Source organism: Fundulus heteroclitus, chromosome 4, assembly GCF_011125445.2.
Source record: "Fundulus heteroclitus isolate FHET01 chromosome 4, MU-UCD_Fhet_4.1, whole genome shotgun sequence".
NCBI lineage: Eukaryota > Metazoa > Chordata > Actinopteri > Cyprinodontiformes > Fundulidae > Fundulus > Fundulus heteroclitus.
Window position 1 is genome coordinate 33,470,759 of NC_046364.1, and position 17,798 is coordinate 33,488,556.

General features: G+C 38.1%; 2 protein-coding genes across 4 annotated transcripts in view; one reads left to right on the forward strand and one right to left on the reverse strand.

Moving 5' to 3' along the window:
- The window catches only part of LOC105919744 (chromodomain Y like 2), a 39,660-nt gene extending 29,319 nt beyond the window's left edge, over window positions 1-10,341 (forward strand). The window contains exons 3-6 of the mRNA XM_036135729.1: window positions 6,644-6,816; window positions 6,896-7,106; window positions 7,205-7,348; window positions 7,443-10,341. Coding sequence (XP_035991622.1) covers window positions 6,644-6,816; window positions 6,896-7,106; window positions 7,205-7,348; window positions 7,443-7,601 — 687 coding nt within the window. The 3' untranslated portion in view covers window positions 7,602-10,341. The remainder of the gene's footprint in view (window positions 1-6,643; window positions 6,817-6,895; window positions 7,107-7,204; window positions 7,349-7,442) is intronic.
- Window positions 10,342-14,010: 3,669 nt separating this feature from the next.
- cmc2 (C-x(9)-C motif containing 2) lies at window positions 14,011-16,751 on the reverse strand. Of its 3 annotated transcripts, XM_036136423.1 has the most exons (6): window positions 16,656-16,751; window positions 16,465-16,548; window positions 15,205-15,272; window positions 14,908-14,978; window positions 14,748-14,819; window positions 14,011-14,644 (listed from the first exon to the last, which is right to left on the reverse strand). In XM_036136423.1, exons 3-6 carry the CDS (start codon window positions 15,239-15,241, stop codon window positions 14,561-14,563), a joined length of 264 nt encoding a protein of 87 aa, XP_035992316.1. In that variant the 5' UTR covers window positions 15,242-15,272; window positions 16,465-16,548; window positions 16,656-16,751; the 3' UTR covers window positions 14,011-14,560. The 3 variants fall into 3 exon arrangements, with proteins under 3 accessions (XP_035992316.1, XP_035992317.1, XP_035992315.1); XM_036136424.1 differs by lacking the exon at window positions 15,205-15,272 and having other exon boundaries at window positions 14,908-15,016; XM_036136422.1 differs by having other exon boundaries at window positions 16,465-16,751.
- Window positions 16,752-17,798: the final 1,047 nt, after the last annotated feature.

A 17,798-nucleotide genomic window follows, 5' to 3' on the forward strand; every position in this document is an offset into this window, starting at 1 on the left:
CACAAGGCTAATGTGGCATAGCTTTTGTTCTCTTGTAGCTCATTTTAAATGCAATTCTTTTTCTGGTGCTGTTTTAAGTTGGATTCACTATTATTTGCAGAACAAATATGTTAATGTGCATGTTTGAAAGTGTCAGTACCTCAGGGATCTATCCTTGGACCTCTCCTGATTTTGTTGTACATTTGATCATGGAATATGTCAACGGCAGACATACAGGAATATGCACTCCTATGCTGATGGCATGCATCTATTTGTCTCTTTTAATCCCAGTAACACATTCTATATCCCAACACGTTAAATGAATTTTCAAATGGCTTTGGTCCACCTGACACATCGGACCTTCTTGGCTGTAAAGTCGGGCCAGTGCTTTTACAATCTTTTTTTGACGTTCATCTTACTTTAAGTAAGCATGTTGGTTCAGTTATTAAAATATTTAAGCTCAGGAGGCTCAGCAAGGTCTGTTCGAATTGATATAAAATATGCGGCATTTTGAGGTGGGGATTGATGCAAGATTTAGACTATTGCGGCTCGTTATCGTAGCCAAGGAAGCTTTCACTTGCTACAGAGGCTGCAGCACTCAGACTTCTCACCAAAACCAAAGAAGAGACCACATTACTCTGGTTTCACTTTGGGCTTCCTTCAAAGTTTTTCCCACCTGGCTGAGAGATGACATCCTCAGCCAAAGCTCTTTATGCCATACCACATTTTCACCTGAGAACACAGAGTGATTTTCAGTAAATTTTCTGGTACAGTATATTGTCTCCCCAAAGAGAACTGGCAAGCTTATTTTTATCTTTAAAATCTCTTTTGAAAAAAAAATGTATTTGAATATTTTCCCACACTCTCCACATTTAACTTTTTATCGTTTGTGAAAGTTTTTATATCTTATTTTTTATATTAAATGGACTATTTCAGTAATGAGTTGCATTTTACGACTTGGTGCTGGTATTTTTTTATATAATGCTGCTTTTACTCTACTTTATTAAATCTTCTGAAGTACTTTGCATCTTGTTTTTTGGAAAGATACCTATTTAAATCTTACTAGAAATAATTTTTATTTACTTTAATAACGAGGAATTAAAAAAGAAAATCTTTGTGTGGAGACTGTCTAGTGACATCCTGGGAAGTTTGCTTTATTGTATAGTGATAAGGCAATAAAATGAGGCCAAAATCTATGACTAAAGTTTAATTGATTAAAGCGTGACCCAAGTGTAGTCATGGCATCAACTTAGTATTGAAAGGTGAATGTGAAAAGTAATCTGTGGCACGATCTTAAATCTTTAAAATCAGGTTGTCTTATGTTTTGTGAAACAATGAGATTAGGTTGTGCATCTGAGTGCTGCCTGCTGGTTTTGGGATTATCAGATTGCTTTAGTTATTATTTTTCTAGGTATTGTTTTCTTCTTGTAAACTAATATTTGTGATATACCTTTAAGATTACGTCTAAGTGTTGGATCTGATATTCACAACTATTTTCTACACTTTTGTAAGCTGCTTTACCTGCGTCCATTCAGTAAAACCTGTCTTATCCATGGCCAGAGAAAAACCTAGAGCTGCTGTAGCTCCATTAGCAGTAAATTATTGGTTAGAGTCTTTTATGAAAGTCCTTCGGGCAGTGGAAGCATTTCCAATCTTTGATATTTCATCCATTCACTTTGAAAACCTCTTCAATTGCTTTGGCAGTGGTTGGCGAGCAATTTGGCTGCTTGCTGCATCCGCCATTGCAGTCCTAAATGCTCGCAGGGGGGTTCTGAAACCTAATAGAGATTTCCTGGTTATCATAACTACTTTTTCTTGAGTTTAACGTATTGTTCTGTTTTTTTGTTCGGCTTTTCTTCCCAGTGTCGGATCAGAGGGATAAGTGGCCTTTGTCTAACAGTTGTTTCAAAAGTTAATGAACTGAAATAATTTAAAGAATTTAATTTACTGAATGCGACTAAATACAAAGTCTGAAGCGGTATATGATGGTGTGGGACATCTGAGTTTTCCTTTGTAAGGATATCCTTGGATCAGTGGTGGAGACAGCCTGACTGGGAGCCACAGGGCACACTTAGATAGCACTAACACAAAGATTGGCACATATCTGTCAGATAGCACCCTGGTGGTGACACATTTTCCCTACTGATGACACAGTCAGGAAGCGTACAGCCCTTGCGTGGGTGTGTACCTAGATCTCTATATAATGTATATGTGATGAGCAGTCGGCGCGTCTTGCCGATCAAGAGCCCATCAGCGCTGGTGTAATTGTAACCATTTTCTCTGACCTTGTGGGAATTAAATAATAGAAATATACTTTACTGTTTCGAGAGTCTTACGTCTCCAGTATAGTTAAGTGGCGGTCGTCTGAAGGGTAAAACGGACCGGGACCACTGGGGTGTTTCACCGCCACCAGGGTGCGGTAGCTCTAACACCTTCCAGGAGGCTGTTGTTCATAGTTTCTGTGTTGGTGCCATGTTTGTTTTTTTCCAAACCCTCTCAAGATGTCTCCTGGCTGCACTTGAATGTCACTTTGACAGCCCTCTTCTGTCTTTCACACAGAGCTGATCTAGCATCTGTTCATCTTTGCTTCGTGTTTGTGAGCAGGGTTTCAATTTGCTTCGCTAAAATGCCATCATTTGTTACAAAACACCGGAGCGCAGCTGTTTTTCTGTCACTCCAGCAGACATTACATCGAATCAGATTAATTTCCTGGAAACGTGTGTTAATGCTGAACAATAAAGCCTATGTTTAACTGTTTTAAGAACCATCATCTACATCTACATTTGTCAGACTCTCATGGTGTCCGTTAAGAGAGACTGGTCTTTACATTGTCTGTAAACAGGCTTATATTCCTGCAATGTGGGTAAAATATAAACTCAGAGTGAGGTCATGATCAGTTGAACAGGACAGACTATGTGCTAGATGAGACACGGGGAATTAAGTTCTCGTTGAGGTTGGATGGTTGACAGGTCAAGGTTGATAATCTGATTAAAACATATAATTAGAGCGGGCCAGTTGACTGTATCTAGCGATAAACCGATGTTGGTCCAGTCAGGTCTTCATCGCATGAGACAAAGGCCAAACCTGACAGATAATACAAGTACTTCAGTTCACATTTGAAATGATGAATATCTCTTCTATTTTAATGATTTTGAGTTGCAAACTAGAGGGCTGAACACTCTGATTTAGCTTCTCTTTTTTTCAAACAATGTGAATATTTTGTGTTGCGTAAGGATGTAGTTTGCTTATACCACAGTACAGAATGAGTGAGTAGTGGTGTTGATATGGTCAACTCAGCAGCTGCTGGCAGCAAGGCTGTCAGACAGATGAGATGCTGAGCAAGTTGGCATGTAAATATTTTACTCGTTTTCTACCCTAGCTCAGAGAATATTCGGAGCTAAAACTGTAAAGGAAATGTTTGCTTCAGGATCCAAGCAGATACTGCTTTCAGATCCTTGAATGAAGGCCTTTACTCTTATTGCAGCCCAAATTGCATAAGTAAATGGGACAAACCTTATGCTGTTTACTATTCTAATACAGTGCCTTGCAAAAGTATTCTTTCCCCCTTCAGCTTTTCTGCTTTTTGTCACATTACAGCCACCAACTTGAAGGGTTTTGCATGTGAGAGACATGAAAGGGAAAAAAAATACACAATAATTTTATTTGTATGACTGGTGTGTGTGTGTGTATATATATAATTTTTTTTTCACTTTTACTCAATGTATTGGAACATCCAACTGCCATGCACGTGGGCATTGTCACTTTAACAATAGCTCTCGCGAATTTCAATGGTGAAGTCCTCTCGAAATCCAAAATAATTGTTGTTGATCACAGCCGTGTACAACAGTTCCTATTGAATTATCTTGTGATGCGCAGTCCCGCTCCGCACAGAAGCGTCACAGGATGTGATGTCAGGCTGCCATTATTGCCCATATTTGGGCAATAATGGCCGCCCCCAGACTCAGTGATCGAGATGACAATTTATGCTTTTATTTTTTTTACTGACTAACACTAAATTCATTAAATCACCACAAATGTATTAGTTTTAGGTATAGGTAATGATCCACTAATTTTTCCTTGTTGACCAGACTTCTCCTTTAACAAAATTTCTCTGACCACAATGCGTTTGTAATGTAAAATCCTGGCAATGCTGTCAGAGGTACAGGGTGTTTCACTTTGGGACAAATTGTGATTACTGATGGGTCCTGCAGGATTGATTGACAGTTCCCCACGTCAATCTTGCTGTGATCTAAACCACCCAATCAGGGCTCTTGTATGTTTACAGTCTTTGTCTGGCTGGAAGATTAACCTTCACCCTAGTCTCAACTCTTTTTGGCACTGTTATTCTAGAATTGCCCTGATTTTTTTTTTTTTTTTACATTTTTTATATCATCTGGGCTTCTCTTGCTGTCCAAAGTCAAAGATAACCTGGAGCTACTTCAGTTTGCCTACAGGTCAGTTGAGGCTAAAGGGCTAAAGAACTAAGGAATTATTGTATTTATTTAATAGGCAAGGAAAGGCAAATTTATTTATATAGCACAATTCAGTACAAAGACAATGCAAAGTGCTTTACATAATATGAACTCTGGCCTTATCTTTTGGCTGATGGACTTTTTAACTAAAAGATCTCAGCATGTGAAAGTCAAAGGGGTTCTCTCAGATATCCTCCTCACTCCTACTGGGTCTCCCCGGGGCTGTGTCCTTTTATTTATATTATGTACCAATGATTGCCACAGCAAGCATGTGCACCCACACATTTTAATGTTTGTTGATGATTCTGTTATCAGCAAACACCACTAAGTGGTGTGAGTCCTCCCTTTTAAAGTTAAATATTTCCAAGACAAACTAAATGGTTATTGCTTTTAGTAAAAACTGCTACTGTCATCTTACCTGTGGACATCTCTGAGGAGAATGTCAACATTTTGAACCAGCATAAATACCTGTGAACTGTTCTGGGTGACAGACTGGTGTTTGGAGCCCATGTGGACTCACCCTGTACGACGGCTCATCAGCCAATGTATTTTTATCAGAAGCTTTGTGGCTTTAATGCGAGTTCTACTTTTATGAGGATCTTATATTCTTGTTTTATCGATGCCTTATTAACGTTTACTTTTATCTGTTGACTTGGTCTTTTAACTTGCAAAAACAGTAACAAACCGGTGGGTGTGAGTGCAGCAAAGTTGCTGGTACATCCTTAAGTGACCTCACCAACTTGTATAAGGAGAGGTCAGTTAAAAAGGCCCAAACTAATCTTGGCAGAGGCAGCCCACCCACTCCATGTTGAATTTAAGCTGCTTCCATCCAGATGCAGGTATCAGCTGCCAAGATTCAAGGCTAATAGGCTAAAACGTTCATTCATCTCTACAGTGATCAGAAATAAAATTGTGCAATGTTGGTGTGTATGTTGTTTTGTTACACGTCTGTCTTTGTGCTTTTACCACTGGCTGTGCAATCAGTTCCCCCTAGGAGATCAAAAAATAACTTTTTTTTTTTTGTCTCCCCTATATTCCTTGTGAAACTTCAGTGGGCAGTCACATCTTTGTTGGTTTGCAGTTGTGACACACACTTTCCATTTTTGGATGATAGATTTAACAGTGCTGCATTAAATATCCAAAGCTGAGGCTGTTGTTTCCTAACCTACGCATGCTAACCTAACAACTTTAGCCCTGACATGCCGTGGGTGTTCCTTTCTCTTTGTGATACTTTTTGTTCACTAATGTTCCCAACAAAGGCCAGTTGTTTCTTCTGAGTCATGTGGACTCCATTTACTTATACAGGGACTTCTGAAGGAACCTGGTTGCACTGGATTTTATTTAAAGGTTTCAGGACTGAGACGTTTAAATAATGGTGCTGAGATCAAATGCCTACTACACTTAACAAAACAAAATAAATAAAAGACTACGTGATTTTTATTATATTAAAAATGTATAGTTTTCTCCACTTCAAAATGGCAAAATGTAAAACGTGTTCAGTTTGTATGAATGCTTTTGAAAGGTACTGTACATGTTTTCAAGTTGCCCACTGAATTAAAGGGAAGCAATGACTCACCTCATCTTTGTCGCTACAGAGAGCTGACGTCACGTGATGAAATAATGTAAACCGGTTAGAAATATTTTCCTACTTGCATCAGTGTTGTGGAACGTCATCAGACCCCCTATCACTTTAACTTTTCTGAGACCAGAGGCGAATCCTTAGTTTAAGTGTATGTCCCATGGGTGCATGGACTGGTATCCACTTCTGGGACCGTATGAACTTTGTCCTGATTGGTTTAGTGGGGATTCTTTGTAAAATATAATCTCTGACTCATATTTTTTACCCTTAAATTTAAGACATACTTTGCTTTGCTTTTCACCTGATTTCTTACCATAAATACACCTGATTTCAAGCTACTGTTCATGACTGGACAAGAATTAATTTACTCCTTGCTCTTACTGAACATGTATGCCTTTTAAATTTGTTCTCTACTTAAATAAACTGAATGATGATGGGATCTGCCTGGTAACAGCTTGTTTAGTCTGAAGACTGCTGATGCGATGTAAACATGTCTCAATTGTCTGGTTGCTTAAACAGCTACAAAAGTCGCTGCCGCTTCATGTTGACCACGACATTAACAATTTATACTCATGCCAGGCAAACATCCACTTCTTTCCGTCTGTTTCTGCAGATCATGAAGGAAGTCTGTCGAGCTTTGGGGAATGCAGCTGCTGACGATAGTAAGCTGTTACTCCTCAGCTCTGTGGGGACAGTTTTCTGCAGTGGCCTGGAGCCCTCCTACCTCATAGGACGCTTGTCCACCGACCGAAGAAAAGAGAGCAGCCGAATTGCAGAAGCTGTACGGTAAGATAACCCACGAATCTTGCACGATAAGCACCAATCCTGGACAGAATCTGTTCTCATCTCTCTGATACCCCTTTAGGGACTTTGTTTTGGCGTTTATCCACTTCAAGAAGCCTATTGTGGTGGCAATAAATGGGCCAGCTTTGGGTTTGGGGGCATCCATCCTGCCTCTGTGCGACGTTGTGTGGGCTAGCGAGAGGGCGTGGTTCCAAACGCCATGTGCAGCCCTTCACCTCACCCCTTCTGGATGCTCCTCTTACACCTTCCCCCAGATTCTGGGTGTAGCTTTGGTGGGTCTCAACTTTTAGTCAACATTGTCCAAATATGGCACCTGAATACCTCATTTTTGTTACTTGAGGCACTGAAAAAAAATGTCCTCTACCTGCAGGCCAATGAGATGCTGTTCTGTGGAAGGAAACTGACAGCACAAGAAGCGTGTAGTCGAGGTCTGGTATCACAGGTCTTCTGGCCAACCACGTTTAACCAAGAGGTGATGCTGCGCGTAAAGGAAATGGCATCATGCAATGCAGTGGTATGTCCTCATCTGTAAAACATGGGGGATGAGCCGGTTTCTGATGCATAAACCTAATTCACAATCCACTGCTTTTTTTTTTTTCCAAAAAAAGGTTTTAGAAGAGTCTAAATGCTTGGTGAGGAGCATCGTCATCCCGGTGCTAGAAGAAGTGAACGAGAAAGAGTGTCAGATGCTAAAACAGCTGTGGTGTTCAACCAAAGGACTGGAGGCGCTCTTCAGTTACGTGCACAGTAAGGCCAGTGAAAAGTAACCATCCCGAGTCAGAAGGGGGAGTCCGGTCTGCGCGGGTCCAAGCCTGCCTGGGCCGGGGCATCCAAGATGAGACTCCTTTAATTTCCAGCTTTACCGAGGGTCTATGGTGCCATCCAGCAGTGAAGAGTTTCTGGACTTTCGTCTACTTGAGTCTCTAAAAGCAAAATAAATGCCCTCATTGTAATTTTTTGTATCGGAGCTTTTTATTGAACCCACTGTGTCATAATGTCCACATTCTTTATGTAGTCGAAGCAGGAGGAGCCAGTTGTACGTCATTTAAAACCAGAGGGACTGTCATCCAGATATCTCACTGCACATGATAAAGGAATCATATATATATTGATAATAGATCCATATATTTATTTCAGATTTAGAAAATAGTTTTTTTCTGTATATGAGATGCATCTTTCAGGGTTTTCTTACACTCTTGTTTTGGAGTTGAAGGGTGAACTACATTTTGGATGAGTAGTCTGTTGTTTGGTTCTTCGAATGACCTTTCACTTTCACTTCCATGAACTGAAATCTGAAAACAACCCACAGCTGCTAGTAAATCAGTCCGAGTGATTGTTCAAGGCTAGAGGCCAAGATGTGCCACAGTTTAATTAAAAAAGTAATAAACAGGGACCTAAATGTGTCAGTATGTAAAATGTCAACAACCGCAGCTTAACCCCGATACATTCATACCCTTGAGAGATTTAGATTTGAAAACAGTACAACAGATTTTTCAAAAAAAAAATTTTATGAAGAAAAAAAAAAAATCATTCAACCACTACATTCTTACCTGATTGGTAGACAGACTGCCTTCTCACAAAACAAGATACAACAATGTTTTTCGCAGCATAGAAATATCTTTTATTGTCCTTATTCGGGGAAATTCAGGTGTTCCAACAGCAAAAAGAAAGGCAAAATGGAAACATGAAGATTTACAAAAATGATTCATTTACATTTGAGCAAAAAACAAAAACAAAATAACAATACTCAAATGTACTTTGACCATTTTCAATCATCCATCCGTTTTCTACAGGCACTTTTCCTTGCAGAGTCACGGGGGGTCATTGGGCAAGAGGCAGGGCAGACCATGGACAGGTCGTCAGTCCATCACAGGACAACACAGAGACACAGCAAGGACAACCATACATGCACGCTCACACCTAAGTACAATTTAGAGAGCACAATTAACCTCACAGTCATGTTTTGGACTGTGGGAGGAAGCCGGAGTACCCGGGGAGAACCCACTCAAGCACAGGGAGAACATGAAAACCCAATGCAAAAAGACCGAACCCAGAACCAAGCCTGATGTTGGAAGGGCTCATTCCCATCACCCTAAAACTTAGGTCCCTCCGCAGATTCTCCCACAGAGTACTTCCCCTCAGAAGAAGCTTGTTAGTCAAATTAAAAGATTACTTCAAATCTAATTCTGTCAGAGGTATGAAATACTTTGGGCTTAACTGTGCACAGAAATCTTCAGTCAACATTTGTCTTCTTTTTACTAAGAACAGGACAGCCAAGGGTACAGTTTCCCTTTAGTTTACATGAACACGAGAGGAGTATCAGGGTATTTTTATTAGAATTGCTTGAAATAACATCAAATTTTACCAAAATGTTCTGAATCTGAAAAAGTAGCCATAAAGGACATTGATTTCTGGCAGAATATAGCCAACTGTCTTATAGCTGAACTTACAAGATGTTGCTCCAATGGTTTATTCCTGTAGTATTGCAGTGATCAGCTAAGATAATTGTAGTGTGACATGTGTGGGTTTTTTGGAAGATGTAAATAGGAGGGGTTATAATTTTTAATTGTCTGAGACTCAATTGTAAATTTTCAATTTACAATTGTAGATTTTGGTGTGAACGTAAAGAGAAAAGAAAAACCCTTCCTCTTAAAATGTCAGTCAAAAATGTCTAAAATTAACAGTTGTCTCTTGAGCCAGCCTGGTCCTGATCTGCATGTAACAATTGAGGATTTTGTTGAACATGATATTTTGCAAAACATATTGTATTAATTGATCTATTTTGTTTTACCAAAGTGCATATGTACGTAGGTCTGTGTGAGCCGTTTCGTAAGAGATGTCAATAATTTTACAGTGAAGAGCTATTTGCATGTAATATATTGTATCGTACTTTAGGGTATGTTTTGTAGCCTTGTAATTATTTTTGTATTTATTTTAGATAACAGTTTAAGGTGGTGAAGTGACATGTGGCGTCCCTTTGCTTTTTGTAGCACTGCAACACTTTTCATCAGCCTTAATCTAAATTATAACCCGCAAAAGGTTACCCTTAGGTAAATTCTGAATAAATCAGAGCTGAAAAACCTTTTGTGTTATCTAATTATTTTATTGTAAATAAACGGAGGCCTGTGAAATAATTACCATATTTTGGGTTTTGCTGGGGTTCATGGAGGAGAACGGGCAGATAAAATCAAATTTGTTTCATTTTAAATATAAAACTGTTATTTATTGACTTTAGGCTGATATAATTTGGGGTTATGGATTAAAAGGAATGATAAAAGATTCCATAAAGCTGTTTTATGCTGTTTGTGTGTTTTTTTTTTTTCAAATGGAACAAAAAACAAAATTACCAAATGATATGTGCAAAAATTGTATTGAACCCAAGTGAATATTTATTGCAGAGAGATTTTCCCAGATTTAGTTTCAACAAGTAACTCCTGAGAGCTTTTAATTTTATTTGATAATTTTATTGTCAGTTAGTGTTTCTGCGTTCACTGTGACGGTAGAATATCAGACAATGGCCCAGAGATTAAAGCAGGCAGGACCCTCATGCTGTGACTACTGTGAAGTGTCAGTGAATGTAAATCACTCTGTTCTGCAGCTACGCTGATTCTCTAAAACGGAGTTTTATCTATTTATTTCTTTATTTATTCTGTTTTCTAAATGTGTCTAAATGTGTCCATAAAGATACATGTTGGGTTTTTTTGTGTGTGTTTTTTTTTTGTTTGTTTGTTTTGCTTCTTTTTTTTTTTTTTATAAAACTAAAGATCTAAATTCTTCTCATGTGTTTAAATTGATTGATAATTCAAATGTATCTGTTGTTTGGCCCCATAAATGATCATAACTGAGCCTATTTAGAACAAGTGTCTGTGTTTTTTATTTTTATTTTAATCACACGAGTGTGTTTTTTATTCCTAATTTGTCTAAAAGCACACTTTATAGTTCCTTAAAGACTCCATATGTTGTAATGGGTTAAAGAGGTGGTTAAACATGTCAAATCTGTACTTTACTACCCAAACTAGGCCATGCCAGCAGTTTTTGTTGCATGGCGTTTTACATTTTTATTGGTGCATTACTGCCATCTTCTGCTGTAAAGTGTAGATTAGTCCAAATTCAATTCAATTCAATTTTCAGTTCAATTTTATTTATATAGCGCCAAATCATGAAACATGTCATCTCAAGGCACTTTACAAAGTCAAGTTCAATCATATTATACGGATTGGGTCAGATTATACAGATTGGTCAAAAATGTCCTATATAAGGGAACCAGTTGATTGCATCAAAGTCCCGGCAAGCAGCATTCACTCCTGGAGAACCGTAGAGCCACATGGAGAGTCGTCTGCATTGTACATGGCTTTGCTGCAATCCCTCATACTGAGCAAGCATGAAGCGACAGTGGGAAGAAAAACCTCTGGCAGAACCAGGCTCAGTATGAACGGTCATCTTCCTCGACTGACTGGGGGTTACAGAAGACAGAGCAGAGACACAACAAGAGAGACAAAGAAGCACACATTGATCCAGTAATCTGTTCTACATTAGATGGTAGTAGCGGGTGATCTGTCTTCTCTGGATGATGTCACAGTTAACAGAACGCCAGACCAGGTGTACCTACTATGAAGACAAAAGAGAGAGAACAGAAAGTTAAAGCAGAAATGACAACACATAATGCATAATTGAAGAACAGTAGAACTCTATAGAGTGAGAAAATTAGATCCTGATATCCTCCAATAGCCTAAGCCTATAGCAGTAAAACTATAAAGGTAGCTCAGAGTAACATGAGCCACTCTAGTTATAAATTTTGTCAAAAAGGAAGGTTTTAAGATTAGTCTTAAAAATAGACAGGGTGTCTACTTTTAATTCAACCCATCTCTGTAAATTCTTGCTCGCCTGAGGCTTCTTTCAGCCTTCCTTCTCCTTAGTGCTGCATGTTGCAATGCCTCAGACAAACCTGTGAGATTTTTCTGACTGCTTTTAGCATTTTAGTCCCACGCCGTTCCACATGGCATCCTGGAGGGAAAATCATTCCAGGAGAGCAGTGCCAGCCTTGGGGCCTTTTCTCCCTGTGGGGCCAATCAGAAGTTAGAGGCTTCTAAATCAGATGCCTAAATAAACACCCAATTTGTCTGTCAGGTTGTCTCATCCTTTCAGACAATCTCCATATTTCATGACTGTTATGATTGTTTTTGCTTTTTTGGCCCCCCCTCTCTTTTCACATCAAACCTTTAAAGCATGACGTCCAGAATGTTGTCCGTGGGTCAGTTGGTGGTACAAAAGACGTCCTTTCAGCACCGTTACTTCATGCACATTTAGGCTGCGATTTTCATAGCTGATTAAAACCTCAAAAATTTGAAAGTTTAGATGGTTTAAAAAAAATCTCTTTTATTACCAACCCCCTGGACGCCTCCCTTTGGAGGTTTTCCAGCCACGTCCCACTTGGGGGAGACCAAGGCGAAGACCCAGAACTCACTGGAGGGGCTATATAACCCGTCTGGCCTGGGAACGCCTTGGGGTCCCCCAGAACAAACTGGAGGACGCCGCCGGGAATGTCTGGGTTTCTCTCCTTGACCTGTTGTCCCAGCGACCCGTTTGTACATAAGCAGAAAACGATGGAGGGAGTACCTACTTTTTTGCTTTAGTTTTAATTTTTTTAATAAATAGGACCACAAACCTCCAGGTATTTTTAATTAAAAAGGGGATGTGTTCTATTCATTTAACCTGGCGAAACATCTCATGCATTTCTGAAGAGGAACCAGTATCCCATTTTTAGATTAGTTTTCTAATTTCAGCAACAGAGACTAAGAAAATAAGAAACACATTGACCCAAAACATGTAGGAAATTGTAAATATTACTTTAGATAAGGCTAACTTGAAAGACTTTGTTTTGCATCAGACATAAAATTATTTAGCGTTCCGTTTTCCAGAAAAACATTCAACAATAAATTTTGTTCAAATATTGTGTTCAGTTTATGTTGAGCAGGTTCAAAGTAGTCACAATAAATTCAAGTAATTTATATAAAATTATAGTTATTTGTTTTTATTTTGGCCTGTGAGCACTTTAAACTTGACAAAAAGTCATGGCAAAAACGCTTTTTACTGCAGATGCTGGCACCGGCATAATTCTTCCTCTCGATTCTCCAATCGTTAAAGTACAATTTTGCTAAATATTTTACCTCCTGTACTTTAGCCTGCAGCTCACTCCCAACATAGAGTGGGAAATCTGATCTTTTCTCACTGCAGACCAAGGCCTCAGACTTGGAGGGGCTTGAATAAGCCAGGGATCTGAAGCTATGTTATCAAAGGCAGTTTATTTCTGACTGGGGGTTTTCCAAGAGACTTTCTTCCAGGTTGGAGGCCAGACAAGCATGATTGGACAATCCTTAGGATAAATCCTATAAAGGGAGCTGGTTACTTAACCCAGCAGGTAGGTCTGAAGGAACATCATGTGGGCTCAACCTGGGTAAAGCCTAAACGATGTAAAGGGGACGATGTAAAGCTCTAGAGGATGGGATCTCCGACCATTTAACTGTCCTTGGTATTATTCCCAGCTATTTTATTAATCAGTCAATATCAAAACTTGATATTGATCCATTCTGCCCCAAAACAAAAACTAGTTTACACATCCAGAACTGCCTTAACATCTTTGTCTGGTCTTTTCTGGGTTGAGGTTTGTTTCCTTTATGCACCTTATTCCTTTTTTTAGTATCAGTTTCTCAGAGAATGTCTCCCAACTGTGCCTTAAATGGAGGAAGTGGATATGTTCAAAAGTCAGTGCCTGCATGACTGTTTTTTTCACAAACCTACTGTTTTAAATATGCCAGGCTAAATGGATTTTACACATTCTCTATGAAATGCTAAGGGCCCTGCAAAAGATTTGGAACATAATTTTAAATTGTTTGCCATCTGTTTTCATGTCTACAAAATGCTCATGTTAATTATACCAATGCAAAAACCTTATGTTTCAATGAGGTTAAAAAAAGAACCAAGCATGTTTGACTGAAAGCAACTAATAATTGTTTGTTTTTATATTAATTATCTGATATATTTTTTTTTTATCCTATCAGGCTTTAGAGTGTTGTTCTTACTCATATTTCATTAGAGAAACATCACAGCACAATTATGTTTGTTCCCCTAATACAGTTTGGGCAGATATGTTATTGACTGGAACAGAATTAATGCAAATTTGAGTTTTATTTTTTTATTTTATTTAAAAACAAAAAATACCAGAATCAATATGATTCCCCATTTAACAAACTTTCAAACAACAAATATCTTTGTCAGCAGGTGCAGAACAAGATTCCCGAAGGATGCTGTTAGCACGATCACTGAAGCCATCACTCCCCTGACGTAAAAAAGGCGAGGAGGGAATTTTAACGTAAAGGGGAAAATTAGAGACGAGACTCAAAGATGCTGTAAATTTAAAAGGCTAAATGATTATTCTCTTCTTTTTTTCTCTCCAATTGAACGGCATGTTTTGGTAACACTGCATCCCTTAGAGCAGATCTCAATATTTGCACCAACCAAACCGACGGTATATTCACGCAGTTTTGCATCAGATGGGGTCGCAATCAGCTGTAAATAACATAAACCACACTACAAATTTAGAAACGCTGTCATAACTGTTCTCCTGTACTGACAGAAAAATAGTCAAGGGAGTCTTTTCAGCAATCTCAGCTTTGGTTTTCCATCCCAATATGTGAGCGCAATACACATGCAAAGCTGACAGCTTCCTTTAAAACTCCTCCTTGGGTCCTTCCTTTATCCTCTTCCTCATTTCTTCTGCATGTTTCTTGCTGCGCTCCCGTTTTTCCAGTCGCTACGAAACGGTGAGGAAAAAAAGACGCACATAGGAAAATTACTAACAGAATAAAGTAAATGCTTTAGTGCTTTATGCAAGCTGGTTCATAATTAGCAATTACCTCTTTCTTCAGACAATGACGCATGGCACGGTCCATGTCGTTGCATGTGCCAAAGAACTTCATGACATTGTGCTGGTGGAGACACAGAAGGAAAGGGACATGGTTTAGCCTGGACACAAGAAAACGTGCAGTGAAAAAGGTAAGGTAGAGAGCGGCTCACCTCTTTGTGGCACTGTCTCAGGAGGCCGATGAGCTCATTGCACTCATCTGTGTGCAGGTGAGGTGAAAGATCAGGGTGCATAATGAGTTAAGGAACCACTGCAGCCGAGCTGAAAACGACAAACAACAGTGGCACTAAGAGTAAGAACACACATCTGGGACAAAACATCTTCAAATGCCCACAAAACCTTCCTAGTTATTATTATGGAGACACATGACTGGATGGATTCTCTCTCCCGCCCCCTTTTTTTCAGCATGACTTTAGGCACAGTGCTGTTAGAAATCTTCTAAAGGATACTAATGCCTCCCCATCCCTCTCCGTCTTGATTTGTCATTGTGACGACCGACTTGCCTGTGGACACTTACCTGCAGAGACATAGAAGACGGGCAAACAGCACTGTTTATAGTAAGGCATCAAACAGCATTGAAATAGGATTTTAGCGGGAGAAATCATGTCATCCAAGTCAAACTAAACAACAAATTAAGCAACGCTTTCCTCCTATTCATGAATATGGCTCGGTGTGGCTTAGAGGACTCGCTGATCCAAGATCTGTGACCCATGATGAGTGACAAGTGCAATCTGCACTATCAAAGATCGTGTTTCAGCTGTTTCGATTGAGGATACGCTGAATCAAAATAGAGATATCTGAAAAACTTGCTTTTCTGAGTATAGTGCAATTATGGAGCATATCTTAAAATTTATTAAATCTTAAAAGAACTGTTTTACTCCAACTGCTACCTATACAAATAAATTTTTATTAATATTTTTGTCTAATGTGAACATTAGTTTTGACCTTTTTATTTCCATTCTGACAGGCAACGCAGTTATTGATTGAATGTTAGATCGTAGAACAGGGCTCTGCAATCAGCCGCTCCGCAGCGGCTCTTCAGAACTTTGCTTATAATTGAAAAAGAACAAGCTAATCTTTTTTAAATATAAATATAACAACAAATGACAGTTTTAGCATTTTTCCATGGAATATTTGTATTGAATGTCCATAACAAATTGTCATCAAAACTACGACTAATGTGTTTTTGGATCCATTTTTCTTGTCATTACATTGGAAACCATGTTTTGCACAAGTTCAAACATTACAAAGAAGTAAGTTTTATTTTAAAACCTTAAAATAGAAACAAAAAGACAGTGCTTAAAACTGAAATCAGATTCCCTACATATACCATATTCATGTTTTTTTAAATTATAATATAATTGAAAAGATCAATTGTCCTAGTAACTCAACTCACAAGTGAAACAGATTATATGGATTAATTGTACACAGGCTGATGTCTTCAAGCCTTTATTTCTGGCAATTATGATTAGATTACATTAGACTAATAAAACCTATTTTAATTACAGAAATATGGGTTTAATATATTTAAATGTTGCGATATGTTTAATATAATTTTATGTTTTTTATTTTAAAAAGCTCTTTTTTAATCTGACAAACGACCCTTAATCGGAACGAATATTATAGTTTACTGAAAATGAATGCAGTAGACATTTATCAAAAATTATATTCATCTATGTTTAAGGACATGAAGACTGAAGAAAACTTACCAAAGATAAAGGTGTGTCATCTGAGAGCTTTTCCAGAACACCTCGATGTAAATGTCACGTTAGCTAAATGCTAAGCCTTAGCCACTGCAAGACAAATATTTACATTCACCGAACTACAGATTAATTTCTTTTTTTAATCCAGAAAACAGCAAACTTTTATTTCAGCGCACTTCCTGGTAAAGTTCAACTACCTAGTCAACGTTAGTACTGAAAGACATATAATCTCCTTGAAAGATGTGAACCTGTGTGCAGCTTGTCATTACGCTTTCATAACTTCAGGGGCAAGCTTAGCGTGACAGAGCAAACAACCAATCACCGTCGGGGTTCCTTTTATTTTTGACCAATCGTGTATGAAGAAAAGGCGGGACATGTTGCTTTGACGTTTTAAAGGAAATGCAAGATGGTTACCTACAACGTGTTTCCGGGTTTGTATATTGCATACATTTTATGCTTGCGTCAGAAACAATAGACAATCTTTTGTTTTGTTCAGTCAGCTGAGTTTATTTTGATGTGTCCAAAGTTACGTACACATAAGCGTATTTTTTACTGTGTTGTTTCACATTTTTGCATTTGTAGTTATATTTTAAACGTCGTGGCATAGCTTTACCTAAGAGCACGATCTAACACTAATCAGTCATAACATTATAAACACTAACTGCTAAAGCATAATTACAATTATACTGTAAGAATTTTAGCATTTCAGTGAATGGTAGTTGTTATCTTATTTATAGGGTAAGATAAATACAGAAGTTTGGACATTGCTGGAAAAACATGGACAGTCATTGTATGGGAACTAAAGGAGCTTCATCATCAGTATTTTTAGTGTTATTTAAAGTATTTCTAGATTACAGTTGGCACTGATTTGACGACCGAAATTTAATAAATGTTGTAGGTCAGATTGCTGCAATTGTCATAATCAATATGCCTCTGTTTTACATGTAAATATTTCAGTCAGTACCATGTTACTATGAAACTGTGAAACTTGTTCATAATGTAAGAATGGTGACAAAATGAAAGAGATTTTATTTATTTATTTATTTATTACTTTCTAAGTACAAATTATGTTTATAATTCTCTTGTGTAATTTTACTGGAATTTCTGAATTTAAAGAAGTTGCTTGGGAATGTTTTAAATAACATACTGCATAGAGGGGGATTTATTGGGTCCTATATCAATCTTAAAATATTGATATTTGAAATAATTTAATTGCTTTGAACTACTTTTATCTTAGGCTTATCTAGTTGTTTTGCATGTAGGTGGCAAAAATCCAGATATTATCATTATTATTGTTATCATTATTATTATTATTATTAGTAGTAGTAGTAGTAGTAGTT